The sequence below is a fragment of the Panulirus ornatus genome, chromosome 33 (assembly GCF_036320965.1).
Source record: "Panulirus ornatus isolate Po-2019 chromosome 33, ASM3632096v1, whole genome shotgun sequence".
Classification (NCBI taxonomy): Eukaryota; Metazoa; Arthropoda; class Malacostraca; order Decapoda; family Palinuridae; genus Panulirus; species Panulirus ornatus.
Genome location: NC_092256.1, coordinates 23,231,351 through 23,254,983, shown reverse-complemented (window position 1 = coordinate 23,254,983; position 23,633 = coordinate 23,231,351). Strand labels below are relative to the sequence as shown.

At 52.9% G+C, this 23,633-nt stretch overlaps 1 protein-coding gene across 1 annotated transcript in view; it reads right to left on the bottom strand.

Moving 5' to 3' along the window:
• Window positions 1-23,633, bottom strand: part of ptc (protein patched) — a 123,369-nt gene that overhangs the window by 33,593 nt on the left and 66,143 nt on the right. Inside the window, exon 6 of the mRNA XM_071681921.1 lies at window positions 2,975-3,098. Coding sequence (XP_071538022.1) covers window positions 2,975-3,098 — 124 coding nt within the window. The remainder of the gene's footprint in view (window positions 1-2,974; window positions 3,099-23,633) is intronic.

Genomic DNA, 23,633 nt, shown 5'->3' with positions numbered 1-23,633 from the left:
ATAAAACAAAACAGAACATTAAATGAACCTGAAATGAGATGAAAAATAAAAACAAGAATTTCACGACCAGTGACCACGTACGTGGCAAGGACGTGCTGGTACATGATCGTGCCTGAACGTCACGTCACAGGAGGGGACGTGGTGCCCTGGGTGCTCAGTGGCTGTCTAAGGGCCAACACGTCACACACACACGGCAGGAGGTGGGGGGCTTCAGATGAAGGGACCGTCTGGTGGCTGGCTCTCCTGTGGGTTTCCTGTAGGGGGGGTTCACAACGTCACGAAGGGAGGAACTCACGTCGGCGTCACATGGTGTCCTCCTGCTCCAGTAGGACATCCTGTGGAGGGAAGACCCACCTTCCATAATCCCAGGCTTCAAAGGTCCTCAAGACGGAAACTTGTTCCTCAGACTTCGTGTTGTTATCTCCAGCAGCGAACAAGGTAACGTACGGAGGCAACGGTGAGGAAAATCATTCACACGACGGTCAGAGCGCCCGCCTGGTACAACATCAGTCGCTAACCACCTTCCAAACTACGGCAGTTACGGTAGGTTGTTAAGACGCCTCCTTCCAGGCGCGAGTGGCCAGGCAGACCACCCAGGGGAGGCGGCCATGCAACCCTGGCGTGGCTCCTGCAGCTCCTCCGGTGACGCAACTCCTGCTCGCCTTACGTGCGGCAGCTGCGGCCTCGGGCTTGCGGCCGTGTAAGTCAAGCCGCAATGAAACAGCGAGGCTTCCTGGAGCGGCAGCGTTGGGCTCGGGTGACACAGTCGGGAGGTGACCGTAGGAAAGCCATCTTTGTCTCCCACGGGGAGCACTGAGCCTGAATCACCTCACCTTCGCCTCCCGCACCACCAGGAGTGTCAGACAGCCAGGTTTAGCCCGTCATCACAACTCACCAGATGTGAAACTAGCGTATAAATAGACGAATATTAATTACTGGAGGTCGGAAGGTGTGGCGGGAACCCTGACCACGGCCAGTAACCTGATCACCAGCTTCCTCACCAACTTATTAAACGGTAAAACCACAGAGCACGAACCACCGTGGACCACCGAGGACCACCTAGGATAAGAACCCTCCCCAACACCACTCACAAACTATACCTTTAACACCCCACCATCGACGTCCACACCTCTACCTACTAAAACCATCGCCTTATGGGCCCTTAAGAGCATAAATGAGACCTCAGTTGACGTTAAAACACCAGAAATTGAAGGCAAAAGCTGCAGGTTGAGGAGGGCTGCCGACAGCCTTGGCTACCCATGGCGGTGCGCTCAAATAACAGGGTCTCCGGGCGACCCCGCCATTAATTACTGATATTGACTCGACTCTGGAGATGATGGCTTGATATCTCCTCTCAAGCCACCGGCAACAACCCGGGGCTTGCGACTGACTAGCTGGCCTCCCTGGCGGTGCATTATAGCTCCTGTTGCTCGTGCCCCCAAGAGAGGCAAGTACCTTCCTGTCAGCCTCTGACGCAGCCACCACCGCAAAAGGGACGGTCTCGTAGCCTCTTAGGCTTACACTCTACCGCGGTGCTCCTCACGTACTGAACCAGGACGTAAGAAAGTCCGTGCCTGTGACCGCACCCATGCACTACGGGCAACAGTAACGGCTGTAGCACACCACTGGGAAACAACACAAAATAAACATCTTACCGTGATGGCATGACTCTTGGGGTCATTCCAAAGGCCAGGCTATCATACATGGGGGTTGGACCGTCGTGTTCAAGGCTTGTATCGTCGAGCTCCAGATTCTAATATTCTCCTCACAGTACTACGGACATTGTGAGATTCAACTGTACATGAAGATACGTAGGTGTTCCTGGTGTGGACGGTTCAGTTCCGCTGTGGCTGTAGAGTTCGTTATGATAGGTGGAGGTCAGCAGGCCGGGTCACGCCGATATAATACTCGTCTAATATCCTAGGGAGGGAAGGAACGTGAAAACCGTGGGAGTCGGAGGTCGGGTCAGGTCAACTAGTGCGGTGGTAAGTAACCCGTCTCCCTTCCCAGGTCAACACATTCACCTCTCCGCTACGGGTCTATTTTCCAAGTGATCCTGACACAGGAGGAAACTACTTCCCAACTCTCGACCTGGTATAAGTTTTGGACACCCTTTGAGTGGCTTTAGCTTACGGCATGACAGTATCATGCACTGTTTTGAGCACACAACAGAGCCAACCCCAGGAGCCAGGAGAGAGTGTAGAGGAACACGCGTGTGGTGAGCATACGACACGGCAACGTGGTGCGGGCACAACCGATATGGTCAAAATACATAATAAACTAATGACACAGCGAGTTACATGAACACTTGACTGTAAGCGATGATACGATATTTCCCCGCACATTAAACAAGCCTTCCAATTTGCATGTACCACATAATGACAACACTGAATGGTCTCAAATATGCCAGCGTAAGATTACACCCCTGATAATGTGCAGGCTCCATGCAGGCGGCATCAAGATGAGTCTCTGAGCTTGGGGGCTCCAAGCTGGATGTTTGAAGCCAAAAGCTCTAAGCTCGCAGCTCAGACTGGTCGACCTTCTTCTTATGTTTAGGAAAATCCACACTTCCTCAACGCTTCAGCCATCGCCACCATCCATCTCCTTTACCTGATATTTTCAACAATATCTTTTCCCTATCTTACTGCTTCTCAATATTCCTTATCTCCTCTCATCTCTCCCAGACATCTTCAGGAAGTCAGAAATTAAAGAGATGTTCTGTCTGTCTGTCTGTCTGCATCAATAACACTACGTACCACCATCTTCCACCACCAAGGCTAGCCCTCACCAGGTTCACCCACACGACCAGGTCCCCACCATCATCATCATCATCATCATCATCCAGTACTCACCAGGTTCACCCACACGACCAGGTCCCCACCATCATCATCATCATCATCATTCTGTACTCACCAGGTTCACCCACACGACCAGGTCCCCACCTTCATCATCATCATCATCATCCGGTACTCACCCTCTTCATGAAGTCAGCGAAGGAGGAGAATGGGAAGGCGTTATCGTAGCCCTCAAACTCACGCATCTTGTCTAGGATGTTCTGTGGGTTGAGGCCGGTCCACTTGACGCCCGACCGAAGGACACTGTAAACCAACATACAAAGTCACTCGTTAATACCATGAAGGATATAGTGTAGAGTTATCCAACCTGCTGCAGACGAAGGCATATTGAGGAAGATATGACATGGAAATAACATCAAGAGGGAATTACCTCCTGGCTGGGGTCTGAAGACAACACCCTTAGCCAAAGACGAGCTGCTAATATAAGATTCAATAATAATGATACTACCTCTACTACTACTAGAATAATAATAATAATAATAATAATAATAATAATAATAATAATAATAATAATAATAATAATGTTGAACAGCTTTAGGGTAACCCAACCCTACCTATAATAGTGAGCAATATAACAGTAAGAGACAAACAGAATTCCATAGCAAGACTATACCACACCTCAGTCATCCAGGGGATAATATAGTGCAGGGCAGGGAAACATATAACATATCTAAGACCTTAAAACTTTATGACAAGTGTCGTCAACAATTAAACCAGGCGACACAATGCAACAGGATCTAAATGCTTCCAGAAGTGAGAATTGTAGTTCTTATGTTTGATTAAACTAGTTGCCTACCTCAAGGTTTAATACAAGAAAAAAGATAAAAGTTTTTCAGGGACACATTTAGCATTTATAACATTAAAAGCCCCTTTTTTTCCCCTCTGGGAATGTAATCAAAGACGAGGTATTCCTGCACCAGGCCTCCAAGTAACGGAGTCCCACACACTGGGTATGGTGCACCCTCACCGTCCAGGCAGGTACCGGGCGGGCGTCATGCAACAGGCACGACCCACTTCATCACTCTCCTGCTCGTCACACAACGCCAGTCTGCCTTAACGCTGGTCTTATTTATCTTTTTCTGTTCTTGTATGGTTACTGTGGACCTGACCACCGCAGGCCGGGGGTAGAGGCTGACAGGGTTAGTGTCTGGTGCAGGGGAAGACAGAAGGGAAGGAGGTGATGCGCTGGACGGTAGACAGAAGGCGGCACGATGAGGAGGCGCAAGAGAGAAAACGGGCAAATATAAGAGGGGAAGAGGGTGGAGTACAACTGGTGCAGTACGAAACTGGTGAATAAAGGCTTAATTATACGTTGCCTGATAATGATCGCACTACGTCCTTATGGCTTCCTCTACCTCCCTTGCCCCGGGCCAGCCCCAGGAGTCTCCACCATTCTCTAAGACTTGGTGTGACGGTGTGACGGGTAACATATATGTGACGGGAGACCCCCGTCACCCCTGCTGATTGCCGTGACAAACGCACAATGGTACCGCCCGCACTCTGCCACCCCCGTCATGTACCAGCCACCCACGACAGGTCGCCCACCCATCACACAACAGTCATCACAAACCGCCCATCAATCCAAAATTAGCCCGGCAATTCACCGTTCTGCCGCCCACACTACACAACCACACACCTGGGGGAGGCGTCTCTGCCTTACATTACTTACGACGAGATTTTGCCACATGGCAGAGCTGGCGCGTACTCCTCACCCTTGGACAATCTATAATCATGAATAACGAGGATCATAACTTACGTGTGAGACGGAAGAGAACGTATATGTGGCCTGAATGACAGAGATCCACTCGCGTGCAGGAGGAAAGAGAGAGAGAGAAAAAAAAGATAGCAACCTGGTACAAGAGATGGAACTTGACAACCCCATAAGTGCTGGATCACTGTCGCTAACCCTGCAGGAGGGTAGGAGCTTCCCGGTCAGTGGCTGCCTACACCACTTGAGAGAGAGAGAGAGAGAGAGAGAGAGAGAGAGAGAGAGAGAGAGAGAGAGAGAGATCAGCCAGTTCCCGGCTACATTCTTCTGCCGTGCCACATGACACCTCACCAGAGGGCGCAGCGCTGCCCAGGCCACTGACAAATGACCCGGCAAATCTTTTTCAAAATCTATCCTTCACATACTCGCCCTCCTCCCCGCCCCACGGGTGCCGCCCACCGCCCACTGCCACCGCCAGGCCCCCAGCCCACACCCACCAGGACGCTCTCCACGTCTCAGCGGGACGACCCTCGGAATACGACCTACGACTAACAAAGAGGAGCTTGGCATTCCGCTGGGAGGGTAACTGGCGCCTTTTGAATCCTGCATAGGGTCCTCATCAACAATCGCGACGTGGGGCGGCCGCAGCTTGATTAAGACATCCTTCAGGACGTATAAGGGAGGAGGAGGGGGAAAGAAAGGCAGGGGGAGGCGTGCGCTGGTGTGAGGACGGTGTGGTGGGTGGCGGAGGGCGACGCTCCACCACAACACCCTACTGTACACGGGACGGACGGATGTCCTCAAGGTGGTGCTGAGGGCAGGCAGGGAGGCGCAGGTCAGGACGAGCGGGCACAAGTCATGAGCAGGAGGTGCAGGTCATGAGCAGGTCAACTACAGATACACACGACATGTGAGTGGGGGAAGAGGAAGCAAGGACGGGAGGGGACGAGGTACGTAGTAGCCTCACACCAAAAAGAGTAACAAAGGGAGACTAAAAGTTGTGATGACTAATCCTGAATGATGAATAATCATTCATCATTAAGGATTAGTTATCACTACTTCTAGTCACTTTTTTTTTTCACTGTCAGTGACTGAGAGCCATCTTGCAGGAGCAGGGAACCCAGATGGTAGGGCCGCAACCCTTCGAGGGGATCCCTGGGGCGCTGCCATAGTTGAGGTTGCCAGGGCACCTGACTGGTCTTCCGAGGACGCCAGGAGTAAGACAAAGGACTGACATACTAGGTCTCCACCAGCAGCAAGAACTATCACAACCCTACGTGTATCTACAGACGACCTTGGTGGCTCGTGTCGACCTCTACAGCTCAGTCTGGGCAACAAGCTGCTCTGTTGCCCCTCTGATCAGTCAGGTTGTCGGAGGCTGACCAGGTGCACCAAGAAGTCTCAAAGCGAGTTCTTGAATCTCAGCTCTGGATGACCCACAACGTAGCTGATAACGGTATGAGGCACCTTCAGATATTAGTGGTATATGTTACGCACAATCTTCCAGGCATGGCATGCCACAAGGGGAAGACTTTTGAGTGTACACTGGGAACCATGCCTTCCAGGATTTTCCAAGCGTAACATGATATATATCTGCCGTCTGCGCTCAGTCATGAGTGGTACTTGCAGACTAGTCTGGGGCCTTATTTAGAAGAAGAGGAAAAAAAAGTTCCTTGTGCGGTGGTTTGTGGAGTATGTGGCTGCAGGGGATAGGACCACCAGCAGGAGAACCGACCGGGCCAGCTGCCCATCCTCTGTTGCCAATCTTGTCCTTCGTTAACCCACGACTACGTGACGCCTGTCAACATGACAGTGTTATCCCCCATCCCCTCGAACTGGCGTATGTGGCCGCCTGCAAATTGGATAATTATCAGAAGGAATATCATAAGTTATCAGATCTTCTCAGATAAAGGACTGAGGTAACCGCCTCTGGGAATAAGGTGAGGAAGGCTCAGTACAAAATCAACCACGACGACACGAGTCTCACCCGTCGCGGGTCTGCGTCCTCCGCGACTCCCACCAGCAGAGCTACGGTTGAAGGGCCACATCCTCGTCCTCGTACCTGTGGTCTCCTCGGAGCGGAGGATGTGCCTGAGAGGCTCAGCTGAAGAAACGCGGTATCTGACGGTCTCTCGAGGGTTGAGGGGCGTCCTGAGAGGAAGGACTGAAGGGCCGCGTCTACTATGATCCACCTCACGTGTGTTGCTGAGAGGCACAGCCGGAGGACTCGCTCCCCTCCGAGGTGTCCACACAACCTCCTCCCACGGATGAAGGATCACCAGCTGGCCGGCCGCCGCCCCCACCCACCCAGAAGTGGGTCCGGGCAGAGGGTGAGAGTGGGTGTTAAGAGCGAGGGCTGGAGGACCCCGCCACCGTCAGCTGCGGGTTGATAGAGTCATCACGGTGAGGCCTGCGGGCCAGGCGGGAGGCGGTGCTCACTTAAAGACACACACTACAATTGAGGCTTGCGGCACACCTGGCCACCCGCTCCTCCCCGGCTGCATGCCAACTTCAGCCCAAGAGCTGGGGGATGGATGGGCCAATATCTACCGCACCGGAGCCGCTGTATGTGGCTTTTTTGCTCGGAAGGGTTTTAATTATATCCTTCAGGTACTTTGCATGCTCGTGACGGGACGGAGGGGGTGAGGAGGGGGGTGTGTCGCCCTCCTGCTCACTCTGGCACTAGTGTGTGGCACAAGGAGGAACACCCAGGTATTACCTGGCACTCACAACCAGGCATCTCTACCATCGCCACCTGCTACAGCACGGTCCTACCTCACTGTTTTCCCCGGGGAGGGTTGTAGATGGGAGCTCTTCATGACTCGCACCTTCTAACCAGAGATTAAGGCAAAAATTAGATACGATAGAGGTACTCCAGAGTCATGTTTATGTTCATCATTACGAGTTCTTTATGGTGATGAACGCGGAACACCGTCGTAAGGTGGGTCCAGGCGGGGCACGGCCCTGGGCGTGCGGGGTACAGAGCCGTGTGAGGAGCTAGTGGGTGGCTGTGAAGCGGGGACAAGGTGTGAGTGGGTGAGGCTGGGGCTACACTCTGTGCGGGTGGGTGGATGAGAGTGGTGGGTGGGATGATGTAGGTGGGCTGGTGGGTGGAATGATGTAGGTGGGCGGGTGGGTGGATGAGAGTGGTGGGTGGGATGATGTAGGTGGGCGGGTGGATGGATGAGAGTGGTGGGTATGATGATGTAGGTGGGTGGGTGGTGCAGCAGGTGGGAGGCTGCTGCCTGGGTACCTCCACCACTAATGGCTGGGAAAAAGGCCTGGTGACGACATGAAAATTGTTCTCCTTACGTGACCCCTCTAACCCCGTGAGACCCACCCTGGGCGGCTCCGTGTGTGTGTGTGTGTGTGTGTGTGTGTGTGTACCATCATCACACAAAAGTCTATGTCAAGGAGCACCAAGGAGTGTTCCTCAAGCGAAGCGTTGTAGCGCACGAACAAGCCTGTGTGGTGGAGGCAGACACCACCAACAACCCGGATGATGATGAGCGAGGTATGAGAGCAGCGTGTTGGCAGAGCCAGCTGTGGCAAGAGACAACGAACAACTCCTGACACCAAGCCAGTATATACCGGGCAACACGCTGATGTCCTACCTCGAAGACCCACACTGACTCTGAGCAGGACGGCTCGTCCCTTGAGCAGGACGACACGTCCCCTTGTGCAGAACGGTACGTCCCCTTGCTCAGGACGACACGTCCTTTGAGCAGGACGGTACGTCCCCTTGCGCAGAACGGTACGTCCTCTTGCGCAGGACGACACGTCCCTTGAGCACGACGACACGTCCCCTTGAGCACTAAAGGATGATCCTTAAGCAAGGGCGTTATGAAGAGCCTGGCCTTGATCATCAAAGGTCAGGTCAAAGAGCAGGTCATCAGACCCATGGGTGGCAAAGTCCTGCTCCAGGCTCTCAGGTCAAACAACTTACAAACAAAATATTCCAGTTACGTTGTTTCCAGCAACCAACATACTCATATAATGTGAACACTTTAGCATAATCATACGTTGGATTACCACACTGCACGGTGAAGACTGGCGTACAACACGACCAGCGACAATGCAACACGACATGTCGTCACACAGTTCCAGGTCGTGTAACTCCAAGGCACAGACCCCCCACGATATTCTAGACGACCTCCGGGAATGACTACAGTCGTGGTGGTCGTCGTTGTCTACAGGTCACTGCAACGGAACGCGCTGGAGAACCACGATGTTTACGGAAAATGATACCCAAACCAGACAACATCCCTTCTTAATAAACCCGACCTGAACGACACCCGATCTAACTATAGCCACACTGAACGACGCCTCTGATGGAACGAACTCCAAGGCGTAAACCCTGGAACACTGGAACCACCAGGCAAGCGCCCGGATCGTATGACACTCGAGGAACATAACACTGAACCAGCCCAGACCCAGCGGGCCCGAAATTCCGACTCCATCCTAGCAAGGGAAATCACGAAGACCACGGATGCTAAAGTTTAACGTGTGTTCTTCATTTTCGTGCATAAAACTTGCGCCTCTCGATTTTAAAGTTAATCATTTAGCTCCGGATGCTTGTCATGCCAGTAGGGAATCATTTCCAAGTGTCGGACAGGAACCATAACTTCTCCAAGTTTTGCAAGTGTACATGATGATAAACGTCTGCCTGCGCCCCACACCACACCCTCAGTTCCCAGTCCTTAACCACGTTAATTAGGGCAGCGAAAGATCTCTGAACACTAAATGTGTAATTTTGCCTGTCTTATATATACAGCAGTATTCTATTCATAACAGTATCAACACCTTTAGGAGTGTTTATATATATATATATATATCCGTGTCTTGAAATTCTCCAGGATCCATCCCGGAGACTTTTGAAGGAGGCAACTGTTGTTCTGTCGTGTTTACATAAGTTCAGGTCACCAGACACCATTACTTCAGGGTGTTTCATAATGTTTATTTCAGATACGGCTGACTCTGTCTGTCCGGCATTCTGTCCTCTTCTTGATTTCTTCACTTTCTTCATCCTGCTGGAGCCGGAACTTGCTCCCGTTCAGAAGCATGTTGTTCTCGGTGATCCAAGAGGAGACTTTGCTTTCGTGTCTTTGTAGCCTTTCACCGTCTTCTACAGGCGATATATTCATAATGGTTCTATCAACATCTGCAACAGATTATGTGAACCTGACGCGTTCAGGCTGATGTCAGATATGTCTGAGCACAGCACCAACGGTCCGGTCCCCTAGCCACGACCACCACCCTCAGCACAGCACCAACGTCCTGGTACCTGACTATAAGCACCACACTCAACACAGCTCCAACGGCCCGGCCCCTGACCACGACCACCATGTTTTACGACTGTGCTCACAGCTGGGGGCCCTCAGCGTCTCCGGCCAAACCACCTCCAGTGTTTGTTCCTCAATATTTACGAGTGGCGAATGAAAACGGACAAGTGAATGACTTTTAGATAGGAGAGAGCGGGGCGGAGGTGACCCTCTCCACGTATGAAAGACTAAGTCAGAGGTGTTGACCAACTACCTGGATTATTTCCAGCACATTGTCACTCTCAAGTCCACATACACACACACACACACACACACACACACACACACACCAACTATGATGCGTGATAACACACCCTCCCTACACGAGGTCTTCCTCTACGGCAAATGTCATGAACATGTTAAGTTAGCGTAAGTGCAACATTAGCAGAACGTTTAATCAACAAGAGTAAAACGTTGTTAAAGCGTCATCAACCGAAGTAAGATATTATTAAGACGATGAATGACTGTAGCAACACAAGGGGAGGTTTATACCACCACGTCACACCTACAACCCGGGAACACACTCGCTGCCACCACTCGCCAGAGATTTCAACAGAGCAGTAAGAAGTCTTGCCTTACACTGATGGTCACGCTCGGATTATCAAGCCCTTTCCACTATCTTCATTACCTGCACTTCCCGGCTGTTCTTTCTGTACTATTCATCCTTCCTCTTTACTCACATGTGCGTCTCACTTCCCGTGCGCCTTCACGAGGTCTTCACAGATCCTCATCAACCTGTACACCGTGCCATCAACCCCCCACTGTACGTCCTGCCATCTATATATTCTCTCTGAGGCCGGCCTTTACCAGGTGGTCGGCTGTAGCTGCACATCTCCTCCTCACCAAACATTCAGTCCAGTTGCCACACGTTACAAACCCCGGCGAGCCTGAGGGAGAGGTCTCTCCTTCCCTCCTGTGCTGTCACCTTCCCACACAACAAAGGCAGGAGGGTCGCCACGGTACCTAGCGCTCACGCCACAGGAAATCCGTCAGAGGATCTAGGGAGGTCGTTCAGACGGGGCCACGTTCAATACTTCTCCCTCACCAAACTGTTGTAATGTCTCCGTTACGTTGGAGTCTCCGGTCAGACGGCCCCGGGAGAGCCAGGATATAAAGATAAGGTAATAAGGCAATGTTTTACGCAACGAGTGAAGGGGAAAACAACCAAATGAGCCTTCCAGTGCCACACCACGGCTGTACGGCACATTAAACACTGACAGCTCAATATCTTGATCCCCCCCCCCCCCCCGCCTGCCTCCCTCCCAGGGTGACGCCACCAGGCTGGCCTGTCGCAGACCTCCCACGTCGAGGACCCAGGGCCAACACCCCCCCCCCCTCCCCCCAGCACACGTCCGGGAGGGAGGGATGTAAGATGTCAGAGGGTGTCGTTCAGGTGGAGTGTTAAGACACCATCCACCAACGCGACACCACACGTTCCCTAACGCACTATAGGAGGCACTAACACACACTCACACACACACACACACACACACACACACACACACACACACACACACACACACACATAACGTTGATGAAATTGCCTTCTTCAGGGCACTCAGTCGGCACTACCACCACCAATCACATCTCCACAACTGGCACAGGAACCAGTGCCACAGAAGGCTGTGCCGACACGGAGACAACAGTGACTGACCACATCACTAGCGCCATGTGAACACAACCCGGGGGAATTACTGTTGCCCTCCCACTACCCATACACTCCCAGAGGTATACACGACAGCCATACCTGCTCCTGCTACACCCTCACCACACACCTGCTCCTACTGCACCCTCACCACACACCTGCTCCTGCTACATCCTCACCTGCTCCTACTACACCCTCACCACACACCTGCTCCAGCTACACCCTCACCACACACCTGCTCCTGCTACACCCTCACCAGACTTCTGCTCCTGTTACACCCTCACCACACACCTGCTCCTGCTACATCCTCACCACACTCCTGCTCCTGCTACACCCTCACCACACACCACCAGCTCCTGCTACACCCTCACGAAATACCTGCTCCACCTAAACCCTCACAAGACACCTGCACATTTGGTGGACTTGGACAAAATCAAGGAATATAATAAGATGGCTTAGATATAAGGGTGAGGAGCAGCAGCAGCCAGGAGTAACGTCACATGTGACGTGAGGTCCATCGTCAACTGACGATGGTAACCACACGAAGATGACCCTCGGTGTGAGGTCGCCCTATCTCACGCCCCACACATCAAACAACCAGACACACTCCGACCACCTGGCCCTGACGTAAGTCATGCACTATATGGGACAGACAGACAACAGGGGACCCGATGGCCCATGTTGAACTTGTCCATTGTGAACCTTATGACAAATATATGGAATTGAATATACGATATACAAATGGACTTTATATCTCCGACATACGTGTATCTCAAGTGACACGGGAGGTATACCATTTGAAGGGGACGGCCGCAGTCAGCCCACCACACCGGCAGTAAGGTAGGACGGGGCTGTCTTGACAGCAGTAGGCCCAGTCAGACGGCACAGGCCGTACTGTGCGAGGAGGCGGCCGTGCACTCACCAGTCAGAGGCCCCGTAACGCTAGAAGCTACGCCAGGCCGGGAAGAAAATCGTAGCTAAGGCCGTGTAAGGCTGCAAGAAGCCGTGTAGGGCAGCCAGAGGCCGTGCAGGACAGCCAGCGGCCGTGTAAGGCTGCAAGAAGCCGTGTAGGGCAGCCAGAGGCCGTGCAGGACAGCCAGCGGCCGTGCAGGACTGCCAGGGGCCGTGCAGGACAGCCAGAGGCCGTGCAAGACAGCCAGAGGCCGTGCGGGGCAGCTAGCCGTGCGGGGCAGCCAGGAGCCGTGCGGGGCAACAAGGGGCCGTTTAGACCAGCCAGGGGCCGAGGTCTGATCCACTTCTCGGCTCCACCTCCTTGACCGCCGAGTCATCAAGAGTTATAATTAAGGTACAGCATTTCCTGAGAGGCTGGCACGCCACACATTCCTCACAGTGCCCACACTCCCTCGCCCTTCCTGGCAGCAGCCGGCCTATCCCTCCACTGTCCTGACCCTCGTCCCACACACCTACTCCTGACCCTCGTCCCACACACCTACTCCCAAGAATGACCTTCACTCATTCAATCTCACTTCTGTAAACAATGTCGGGGGTAAATATTAGTCGACAGATGACTTCACTTTAGCCTACATGTGAAGAATGAGAGATAACAAGATCAACTGTGGATCATAAATTCCTATGTTCTCTGACATTAACACGCCAGATGGGAGGTACACCTAACGCCAGATGGGAGGTGCCGCAGCTGGTGGTGACGCCTCCCAGTCTCCATCTGCTGCAGCAGGACCCGGGCTAGCTGCTGCACACACACAATTCATGCTGTACAGCAGCCGGGACAGCTAATGCAAACACTACATGCTGTACAAACATGGTGGGGTTCTTCGCTACCCACAACACATCGAACACAAACTATAAGACGGCCAACGCACACCATGCAGTCTTGTACGTCGACCTTTCCTGGCGACCTGGTATTGAGCAAGTAGCAAGGTATCGATGAATGACAAGACAGCCACAGATTGTATTTCACTCTCAGCGAGAATACAAGTTCCCTGAGGAGCACTATCAACGGCTGTTCTCTCTTGAAGTTCCGCAAGATCCATCCTACAATCCCTATGGAAGAGGCAACTGTTGCTTCGTTTTGTTCGCTGAAGGTGAGGTCGTTAGATATCATGACTCCTTTTGAGGTCTTCCTCACTTTTCAAATGTGACATGACAGTGTCTGTGTCTCATCCGGCGTTCTGCACTGTTCTTAATTTCTTCAGTTTCCCAACAACACAGTTCAGCATGTTGTCTATGGTTGCCTCGTGGAAGATTGTCAGTCTGTAGCTTATCAACATCTACTGTCGAGATCATCTCGCCTGCAAAGGGTCACATGAAACCGCAATTCGTGTCTGCGTCAATGTTACAGTCATCAAACTCTTTCGCAAGCAAAGTCTGTGTATATCGCGCCAGCATTCTCTTCGTTCTCAGTACCTGTGCAATCATTTCACAGCGGGAAGCAAGATCCTCCAGCCCTGAGACCATCACATCACAGGATCCTCCCAAGAAATCTTGACGCGCGAGCGATGCAACTAGGGTTGCTTGAGCTGCACCTTTGTGCAGTGTGTGTGTGTGTGTGTGTGTGTGTGTGTGTGTCACTCAAACTTATGGGAGGGAAATCAGTCCAGATTTCCTCCCCCCTCCCACAGGATATTCAGTACTGGTGCCAGAGGTATCACCACAAGCTCCCAGCTAGGATTAGTCCTTCACACTCTCCCTGCTAGGAAGAGCCCTTTACACGCCTCCCTACTAGGAGGAACGCCTCCCATTCCTCCCTCCTAAGAGGCGCCTTCACACAGCTCTCTAGTTGGAGGAGTCCTTCTCAAACCTACCAGCTGTAAGGCGCCCTTCACAATCTCCGTGTCTGCAGGAACCTTTCACAAATTTCTCGGTGTCTTCTCCGGGAGGAAGGCAGGGCGGGTTGACCCGTGTGGAGCCACATGGGGCGGTGGATGGGTGAGTGAAGCCATGTGGAGGTGTGTGGGACGAGAGGTGGGTGGGCGGAACCATGTGGAGGAAGAAGGTGGGTGATCCCGTGTGGAGGAAGATGGGTGGGTGAAGTCGTACGGAGGCAGGTGGGTCGGTAGGTGGAGTCGTGTAGAGGCAGGTGGGACGGTAGGTGGAGTCGTGTGGAAGCAGGTGGGACGGTAGGTAGAGGCAGGTGGGACGGTAGGTGGAGGCAGGTGGGATGGTCGTGTGGAGGCAGGCAGGTGGGAGGGCCGGCAGACCGTCCTAGTATTAATATGTACCGGTGGGGACCTGGTCGCCACACACACACACACACACCACTCCTGCCGATGGTCACTCGGCTGGGCAGGCCTCCCGCCTCACACCACACGCCTCTCCAGCCTTCATGTTACCTTCACTCCAACACACAACTATACACTTACTGAACATGACTGGAAATTCGTCTCAAGAAACGTCTAGTTTCTTCCCTGTGTGTGTGTGTGTGTGTGTGTGTGTGTGTGTGTGTGTGTGTGTGTGTGTGGGCTGTGGCCATGTGCGTGCGTGCGTGTGTGTGTGTGTGTGTGTGTGTGTACGCGTCTGGCCGCGCCCGAGGCAGGACTTTGCCGAGTTCTCCACCTTAATGTCTTAATCTTGGCGCAGCGGTCAGCGGAGAGCGCCCGTCAGTCACCAAGAGGATGGCTAACCTGGGCGGCCGCTCCGGACCCCCTACCCGGGCCCGCGCCACCCAGCCGGGCGGGTGGCGGCGTGGGTGGCGGGCGGCAGGCACACCTTGTTAGCCAGGATGACTGGAGGGGAGGAGGAGCGGGAACCAACAATAAAGGTGACATAATGACGAGAACCGATCTGCCCCACACTCACCTTATCCGATAATGGCACCGCCGCTCGCTAGATAGCAGGAGGCAGGCGATAAGGCCAGCAGCCCGGCCACACACAGCCGCTGCCCCGCGCCGCCCGCCCCCGCCAGCCTGCAGGAGGAGGACACCACCACCACCACCAGCAGGACAACACTGGCACCAACACCAGCAGGGCAACACTAAGTAGGGCCAACAACAACACCATCACCAACACCAGCAGACGCAGGGAGGATCGCGTCGCCAACAAAGGACCAAACACCTTCAGACCATGAACAACCCCACGGACACCCGCCCACCTGAGGAAAGTAATAACGGACAGGACAATATGAGGGGGCGGGGGGCAGCAAGCACTGATAACTGGAACAATCCGATAGTTTCTGCAGGCAGGGGAGCCGTGGTGGCTGCTGGGGGAACTGTGGTGTGTGCTGGGGGAACTGTGGTGTGCGCTGGGGTGGAGGCAGGGAACAGTGGTGGGTGCTGGGGGAACTCTGGCGTGTGCTGGGGGAACTGTGGTGTGCGCTGGGGTGGAGGCAGGGAACAGTGGTGGGTGCTGGGGGAGCTGTGGTGGGTGCTGGGGGAACCGTGGTGGGTGCTGGAGGAGGAGGCAGGGAACTGTGGTGGGTGCTGAGGGCTGTGGTGTGTTGAGGGAGGAGGAATTGGCAGAGGGTTGTGGGAAGGGAAGGTCAGTATATGCTGTCAGGATGGAAGTACAACGAGAGGGGCAGAGGAGGGTGAGGACATGGGGGGTTGAGAGTGAACCTAGAGTTCCAGAACCCGACCATCTGCATGGTGAGTCTGTATAGCTCACTAACGCGAGCGATGATTGGCTACATCACTTGACGCATCAATAACAACTGGTCTTATAGTTTAGAACATGAACGATGGGCGCTTACGCTACCTCCAGCTGGATCAATGGTCAGCTGTACGGGTGATAACGAGCGATAGTTCGCTACACCACCTGTAACATGAGTCATGACTGGGTGTACAGTTTGGAACCATCATGTGACAAACGAGCGTTTCAGCACGTGCTCTAACAGGCTAGGTCGCGTGCAACGCGATCACTGATTCACTGAAATGTCCCGAATCATCACCGGGGATTGGCTGCTTCGTCTGCAGACACTCCTTAGCTCTCACATTATCAAGTAATGACTGATCGTATCGTGTGGGGATGTGTGGCGGTGTGGTCTTCCGTGTGTAATCATTACCGTGGCTTTATCGTCCCCGGCAGACACACGGTTCCAGGCGAGGCATATTCTTCATTAGGAACCATTTCCATGCAAGCCAACCCCCCAAGGAAGAGGTGTATACCCAGGGCTTCACTGTGCATCACAGGGATGGGATAATATACCAGAATATTACCTGGGTACACACATCCATTCCCTTATTCTACGAAAGGAACAGAGAAGAGGTCCAGGTGAGGATATTCCCTCAAAGGCCCAGTCCTCTGTTCTTAACGCTACCTCGCTATCGCGGGAAATAGCGAATAGTATGAAAAAAAAAAAAAAAAAAAAAAAAAATATATATATATATATATATATATATATATATATATATATATATATATATATATACATATATATATATATATATATATATATATATATATATATATATATATATATATATATATATATATATATATATATATATACATATATATATATATATATATATATATATCCTTAGCTAGTTACCAGATGCAACGAGCAGCCCCTGGGGGAGGATGAACAGCTGGGTTCAATGCGACCCCCGTGAACGCCTCACACTCAGGAGCGCTACCCACAACGCCACGTCCGTCACCAGTCAGACTGCTGCAGCGTGGCGACCCACCGCTCCCCACAGCCTGACCTGCCATTGTCACACCACTCCGCAGGAATGTGTGTGTCCAGCGAAGGATCCTGAGAGTTTGCAGGAGTCTGCTCGTGGCAAGAGCGGCAGCTTCAGCGGCACGAGGGTACGACCCTTGGGGTATGATGGTATGGATTTGGGCACGAGTGGGCTGGGTCAAAGACGACTCAACTGTCGTGAGGTCGTGTCGTCAAAGGTCGTACCATCACTCTCCACAGGTCAAGATTATGACCTTGACAGTGGCAGTGATCATGGTGATGTCAGAGTCCCAGGTGGCAGGTCGGTCGTGCGGGAGGAGAGAGGACACACCACACTGGGAGCGGGAGGCTCCTACCGCTAGCTAGTCAGGAGGCATAAACTGTACCGGATGGTGACGCTGATGGTGGCGGGCTGATGCTGCCACGATAGTGAGACGAGGATAATGATGGTGAGGTGTCCGCCTTATCGCAAGGTACAGCGGTACGGCTGAGTTACGTTCCGGTAGCTACCGTCCTGGCCAGCGTACACCGCTGGGTTCCTCCTCCTCCTCACCAGCGTCCAACACCCAACACTCCGCCAACGACGGTGAACAGTGCGATGAATTCCTAGTACCAAGGCTGGAGGATGATCCCCCGGTGCATGTAGTTCTACAATCACTTCTACAACACCACTACAACCACCACCACCACCTGCACCACCACCACCACCTGCACCACCAGCTGACCCACTGTGGCCCTGACGTGCACCTCTCTACCTCAATTTACACAACTTCCATCCTGACGGCGCAACAAAGGAATTCCTCGTCCACCAACTCCTTACATTAATATGTCGTCTGCAACACTTGATCGCAAGTTTAACACGTACAGAAAAAGATAACATTATATATATATATATATATATATATATATATATATATATATATATATATATATATATATATATATATATATATATATATATATATATAATATTCCTCGAATACTGTTTCTATCTATGGATTATTTTCTTAGCTTGAAGGGATAAGACGATGATGTAAAACTATTGTTCCTGCTGCTCCTGCTTGTGCCACTCATCATACTGGGTAGAGGGAGGGAGGAGCAGCCAGCACAGCACTATACTGCTCCGCGAATGACAAGACAAAGGCCTGCTGGAGAACTGCCTCTTAACACGCTCTTAAAGTCAATCAAAACGCATTTTATTATGTTTTCCCTGACAGAATTATAACACCTTAGAGGAGAAACCTGCGACGCCCCCCTCCCCTCTCTCTCTCTCTCTCTCTCTCTCTCTCTCTCTCTCTCTCTCTCTCTCTCTCTGCTCAGGAGGCAGTCAGAGTGGCCGTTCAAGACTTATTCTACCACATTCGCCCCCAGCCAGCCCCCACCCTACACCCCCGGTCGCTCCTGAGCAACATTTTGCCCCGAAGACCGATGTGTCCTTTGGGGTGACGTGTCTGTGGCCTGACGTAGAAAACACGATCACAAACCATCCTATGTGAACCGACTGCCTGGCCCAGGATTCGAACCCGGGTGCGACTCCTGGCCAACGACGCTCCCAGTACACCATGGCAGCACGTGTCCACACGTTGGCCTGCCATTACCAGTGATTACCGGTTATCTAGGCTGGGTTAATTAGCCTGAACATCTGTCCGAGCCACTGGAGGGAGAACCTCTTAAGTCTACATGCAGTGGAAGACTAAGTACTTCCTCAGGGTTTACAATGTCCTGCCAGGCCAAGCCCCGTACCGTCACACCCAAGGGTTGCACCGCCCCGGCCAAGCCCCATGTACCGTCGTGCTCCTGGGTCCCGTATCTGCACACTAGAGGCAGCAGGAGGGAAGGGTGGGGGTAGGGGGTGGCATTAATTAAGCAAGATTGGGCAATTAAACAAAACTAATGAGAGGATTTGCTATTCCACACGAGCCGGCCTTCAAGTATGTGGAGCAGCCGAGTGTTCCTGTTCTTATCCTTCTAATCACAGCTGTGGTGTTGGTCCCTTTCCCTTACGGTTTCCTATGTACTTCGTTATCATTCGCCGGCAGTGACGATCACTGTTCCTGCGTCAGTCATCAGTGACGGTCACTGTTCCTGCGTCAGTCATCATCAGTGATGGTCACTGTTCCTGCGTCAGTCATCATCAGTGATGGTCACTGTTCCTGCGTCAGTCATCATCAGTGATGGTCACTGTTCCTGCGTCAGTCATCATCAGTGACGGTCACTGTTCCTGCGTCAGTCATCATCAGTGATGGTCACTGTTCCTGCGTCAGTCATCATCAGTGATGGTCACTGTTCCTGCGTCAGTCATCATCAGTGATGGTCACTGTTCCTGCGTCAGTCATCATCAGTGATGGTCACTGTTCCTGCGTCAGTCATCATCAGTGATGGTCACTGTTCCTGCGTCAGTCATCATCAGTGATGGTCACTGTCCCTGCGTCAGTCATCATCAGTGATGGTCACTGTTCCTGCGTCAGTCATCATCAGTGATGGTCACTGTTCCTGCGTCAGTCATCATCAGTGATGGTCACTGTTCCTGCGTCAGTCATCATCAGTGATGGTCACTGTTCCTGCGTCAGTCATCATCTCATTCGTCGATCATCTAGGTCGTCTTGTTCCATCCTAATTCGTACGCTCCCTGGCGTAACCATTTTCCATTAGCTTTCGTTCTGGGCGATTATCTTTTGTTTTTTCTTACATCTTTAGAGCTTTTGTTCTTTTGTTTCCCTTCCTACGTCCCTGCGGGGAGCGCTACGTGCTAGCCCGCCCTGTTTCTTTTTTTTTTTTTTCTTTTGGCAAAATCTCGCCACAGGTACTCGAAGGTCGGTAGATGGGTAGAAGTCCTCAGGAGTAGGTAGGTAGATAGGTAGGTAGGTAGGCCTACCTACCACTTACACCATCACCACCTCCATCATCACGTACACCACCAGCTGCACTACCACATCACCATCACCACCACCATTACCTTAACCATCACCAACTACATCATTACCACTTCCACTACCCACCCTACCACTAACACCACCACCACCACCACCCATCACAATCACTTTATACCATCACTACCACATGAACCATCACACCACACCACACCACCACTACACCACTCTCACACCACTTGCACCACCACCTCCGTTGCTCCATGTTATCAGAGCTGCGGCAGCCAGCCAGGTGTTGGGGGGGGGGGGGATGCTAAGGTATAATGTCCTTATGGAGTCAACAGTTATGTTCGCTTTTAGAATTTCAAATGAAGGCGAGTGGAAGGTAATGCTGGTGGTGCTGGTGCTTTCATGCCCTCCCTGGACGAGGGAGGGAGGGAGGGAGGCGGCAAGCTGGAGGACCTCATACCAGGGAGGTAGGGTAGGGAGGGTGGCAACACACCAGCCAGGGTGATGCTGACACATCAGGTAAGTTAGCACATGAGAAAGTGACGTATACACACGATCAACTGATGACACGCTTCACGTGCCATCACAACCACAACTATAACAGTGCCGTCAGTGCTATTACAACGACCACAGTGCTATTACAACTACCAGAGTGTCATAATATCCAAAAAGAGTGTCATCATAACTACCACAGTGCTATAATATCCAACAGAGTGCCATCATAACGACCAAACTGCCATCATAATTACCAAAGTGCCATCATAACTACCAAAGTGCCATCATAAGTACCAAAGCGTCATCATAACTACCACAGTGTCACCATAACCACCATCAGTGTCTTCATAACTACCACAGTGCCATCATAACCACCAGAGTATCATCATCACTACCACAGTGCCATCATAACCAGAGGTGAACTTGTTGATTTCATGAAGCTGGTCATCATTGTGGCACGTAGTACACAGTTGTAAACCTCATAAAGATCTACCTCACGTAACCTCCACACTGATGTGTGTGTGTGTGTGTGTGTGTGTGTGTGTGTGTGTGTGTGTGTGTGTGTGTGTGTGTGTGTGTGTGTGTGATATCTAAACTTATCTTTTCATACACTGTGTGGGATACAATGGTTGACCCCTTGTGCACGATTTTACGACCCTTGGGTATAATGACCTCTGACCTGCTTCGAGAGCCCTTAGGGGTCACACGACTGCTAAAGGGATGCACCATTTCCCACTGCTCTTCCCTGTAGATCTACGGAGTACACAACCGGCCGTGCTAAGTGGCTGTCACTGATACAGTGGGGGTGAGGAGCCCCCATCATTGCGTCTACACGTGACCCAGACAGCTTTTTTGAGTCATGTATGTGTCCTGGTGGTTCATAGATACGATCTGGCACTTATGTACGGTGACCTACCATGACCCCTGATGACCACAGGGCAACTGTACACAGCCTGGGGAGTGTGAGGTGACCTAACATGACCCTTGATGATCACAGGACACCTGTAGGAGTGTGAGGTGACCCACTGTGACCTGTGATGATCACAGGGGCAACTGTACACAACCTGGGGAGTGCGAAGTGATCCATCATGACCCCTGATGATCACAGGGCAAGTGGGAGGTGGTACTGGAGACAGCCTGGGGAGTGTGAGGTGACCTATCTGAGGAGAGCTGAGTATATGATAGAAGGCATTTCACCTGTTCCCAGGTTGTCGTAAAGTGGACCACCAGAGCACTTTCCAGCGGCTTTTCAGTTGGCGTGGTGGTGCGTCAACGAGGGTGGCGGGCTGCGAGTCGCCGCTAAATTACGCCAAATATGGGGTTGGTGCAGCGGTGTGCGGAGCAGGGCGCAGGGACCACCGCCGCCACCTGTCCGCCTCCAGAACCCTACTCCTACTGAGACACTCGTGGCTCCGCAACCCCTCCAGAACAACCCAGAATATCCTTGGGTGGGAGGATGGCATCCACCCACAGCAGGGAACGTTCTCCCTCCACCCCCTGATGATCGGGAGGGCCCTATCCTGGGGCGCAGGAATCGGAGAGAACAGAGGAAATCCAAAAATGCACGGGTCGGGACGTGGTGGCCAGGTAATGAAGACATCAAGGTGTGCCCAGAGGCTCTTCCACTCCCTCCCCCCCTCCTCTCCTACACCCAGCAGCCTCCTCCTCCTCCTCCTCTCTCCCCTCCTACTCCTCCTCTCCCGCCACTGTCACCCCACCCGCCTTCCACTTCCCCCTGTGCTTCGTACTCCTCCTTTAACCATGGTAGGTCCTCCTTCCTCAGCCGTCGGGGTGGCGGTATTGATGGTCAGAGCGGCTTGCTGGGCCAGTGAAGACGGTAATCCTCAGCTCGACTGTGGCATAAGCAGGCCACAACGATGGTGTGTGTGTGTCTCTGCCACTAGCGTTCCCACCCATGTCGGGTCGTGGTGCTGGCCGCACTGGTGGCCTCTACACGTCAGCCACGTCCATACGTACCGTCACTCCCACCTCTCCTCCAGTATATATGGCCCGACCCATCCCACATCACTCTCCCCATCATGCTACTCTTTACCTGCCTCTCCTCCCTACTCCATCGCCCCCCCCCCCCCCCCGCTCCTCATCTCTCCATTCACCCACCAACTCCCACCTTCCCTTCGCCACTGACGAAGCCACAGTCCTCTCCCCTCCCTCTACTACACTCCAGCCTTGTACCCAGACCCAGACCCCCCTTTCCTATCCCTTTCTCCTCCCTTACCCCTCTAAGCATGTGGACTTTCTCTTGGACGAACCACAAGTGACCTTCCCCTGCCTGTGCCACTGTGCTCACCCACCTACCCACCTCCTCCCTGTCATTCATTCCTCGCCCGTGTGGTGGGGGAGGCGGCACACACACAGCAGCCATCAGCCCACCCGTCATGACAAATCCAGGTAGAACGTCTCCCTCTAGGAACATTCTCTGACGCCCTGGGTGTCTTGAAATGCTCAGCCATCCGCCCCACTCTGGCCGTGTGAACCAACACGCTGCTGTTGCTCGCGGGGCGCATACTGAGTGAGAGAGAGAGAGAGAGAGAGAGAGAGAGAGAGAGAGAGAGAGAGAGAGAGAGAGAGAGAGAGAGAGAGAGAGAGAGAGAGAGAGAGGCTAGTGAGGTGAAAGGTTCCATGCTCTAACTACGGCGTATCATTTGCGAGCGGGTGGAGGGCGGGCGGCTGAGTGGGCGGCTGGCTGAGGGCCTGCTGGGCGGGGTGGTAAGCCAGCAGCCTAAGGTTTAGTGTCCCTCCGGCCCGGGGTGGGCCCTTATACGGCGCCCCGCCCACCCGCCCTCAATGGCAGCCCCCACCCCACCACCACCCAGACCACCCACCGCCCGTCGACCACCCCGTCATGCCTGCCCGCTGCATGTGTCGTCCCGCTGCTTGCCACCTACCGCACGCCGCCCACTTGCCGCCCACCACGTGCCACCCACAGTACACCACCCACACTTTAGCCACCCAGCTTTCACCGGACAGCTGCCCAGCTCTGCCCTCCGCCACACGGCCACCTACCACCCACCTACCCAAACCACTTACCATACCACCAACCAAACTACCTACTCAATCTCACACATCACACCAACCACCACATAACCATCCTAGCCTATAAAACCACAAAC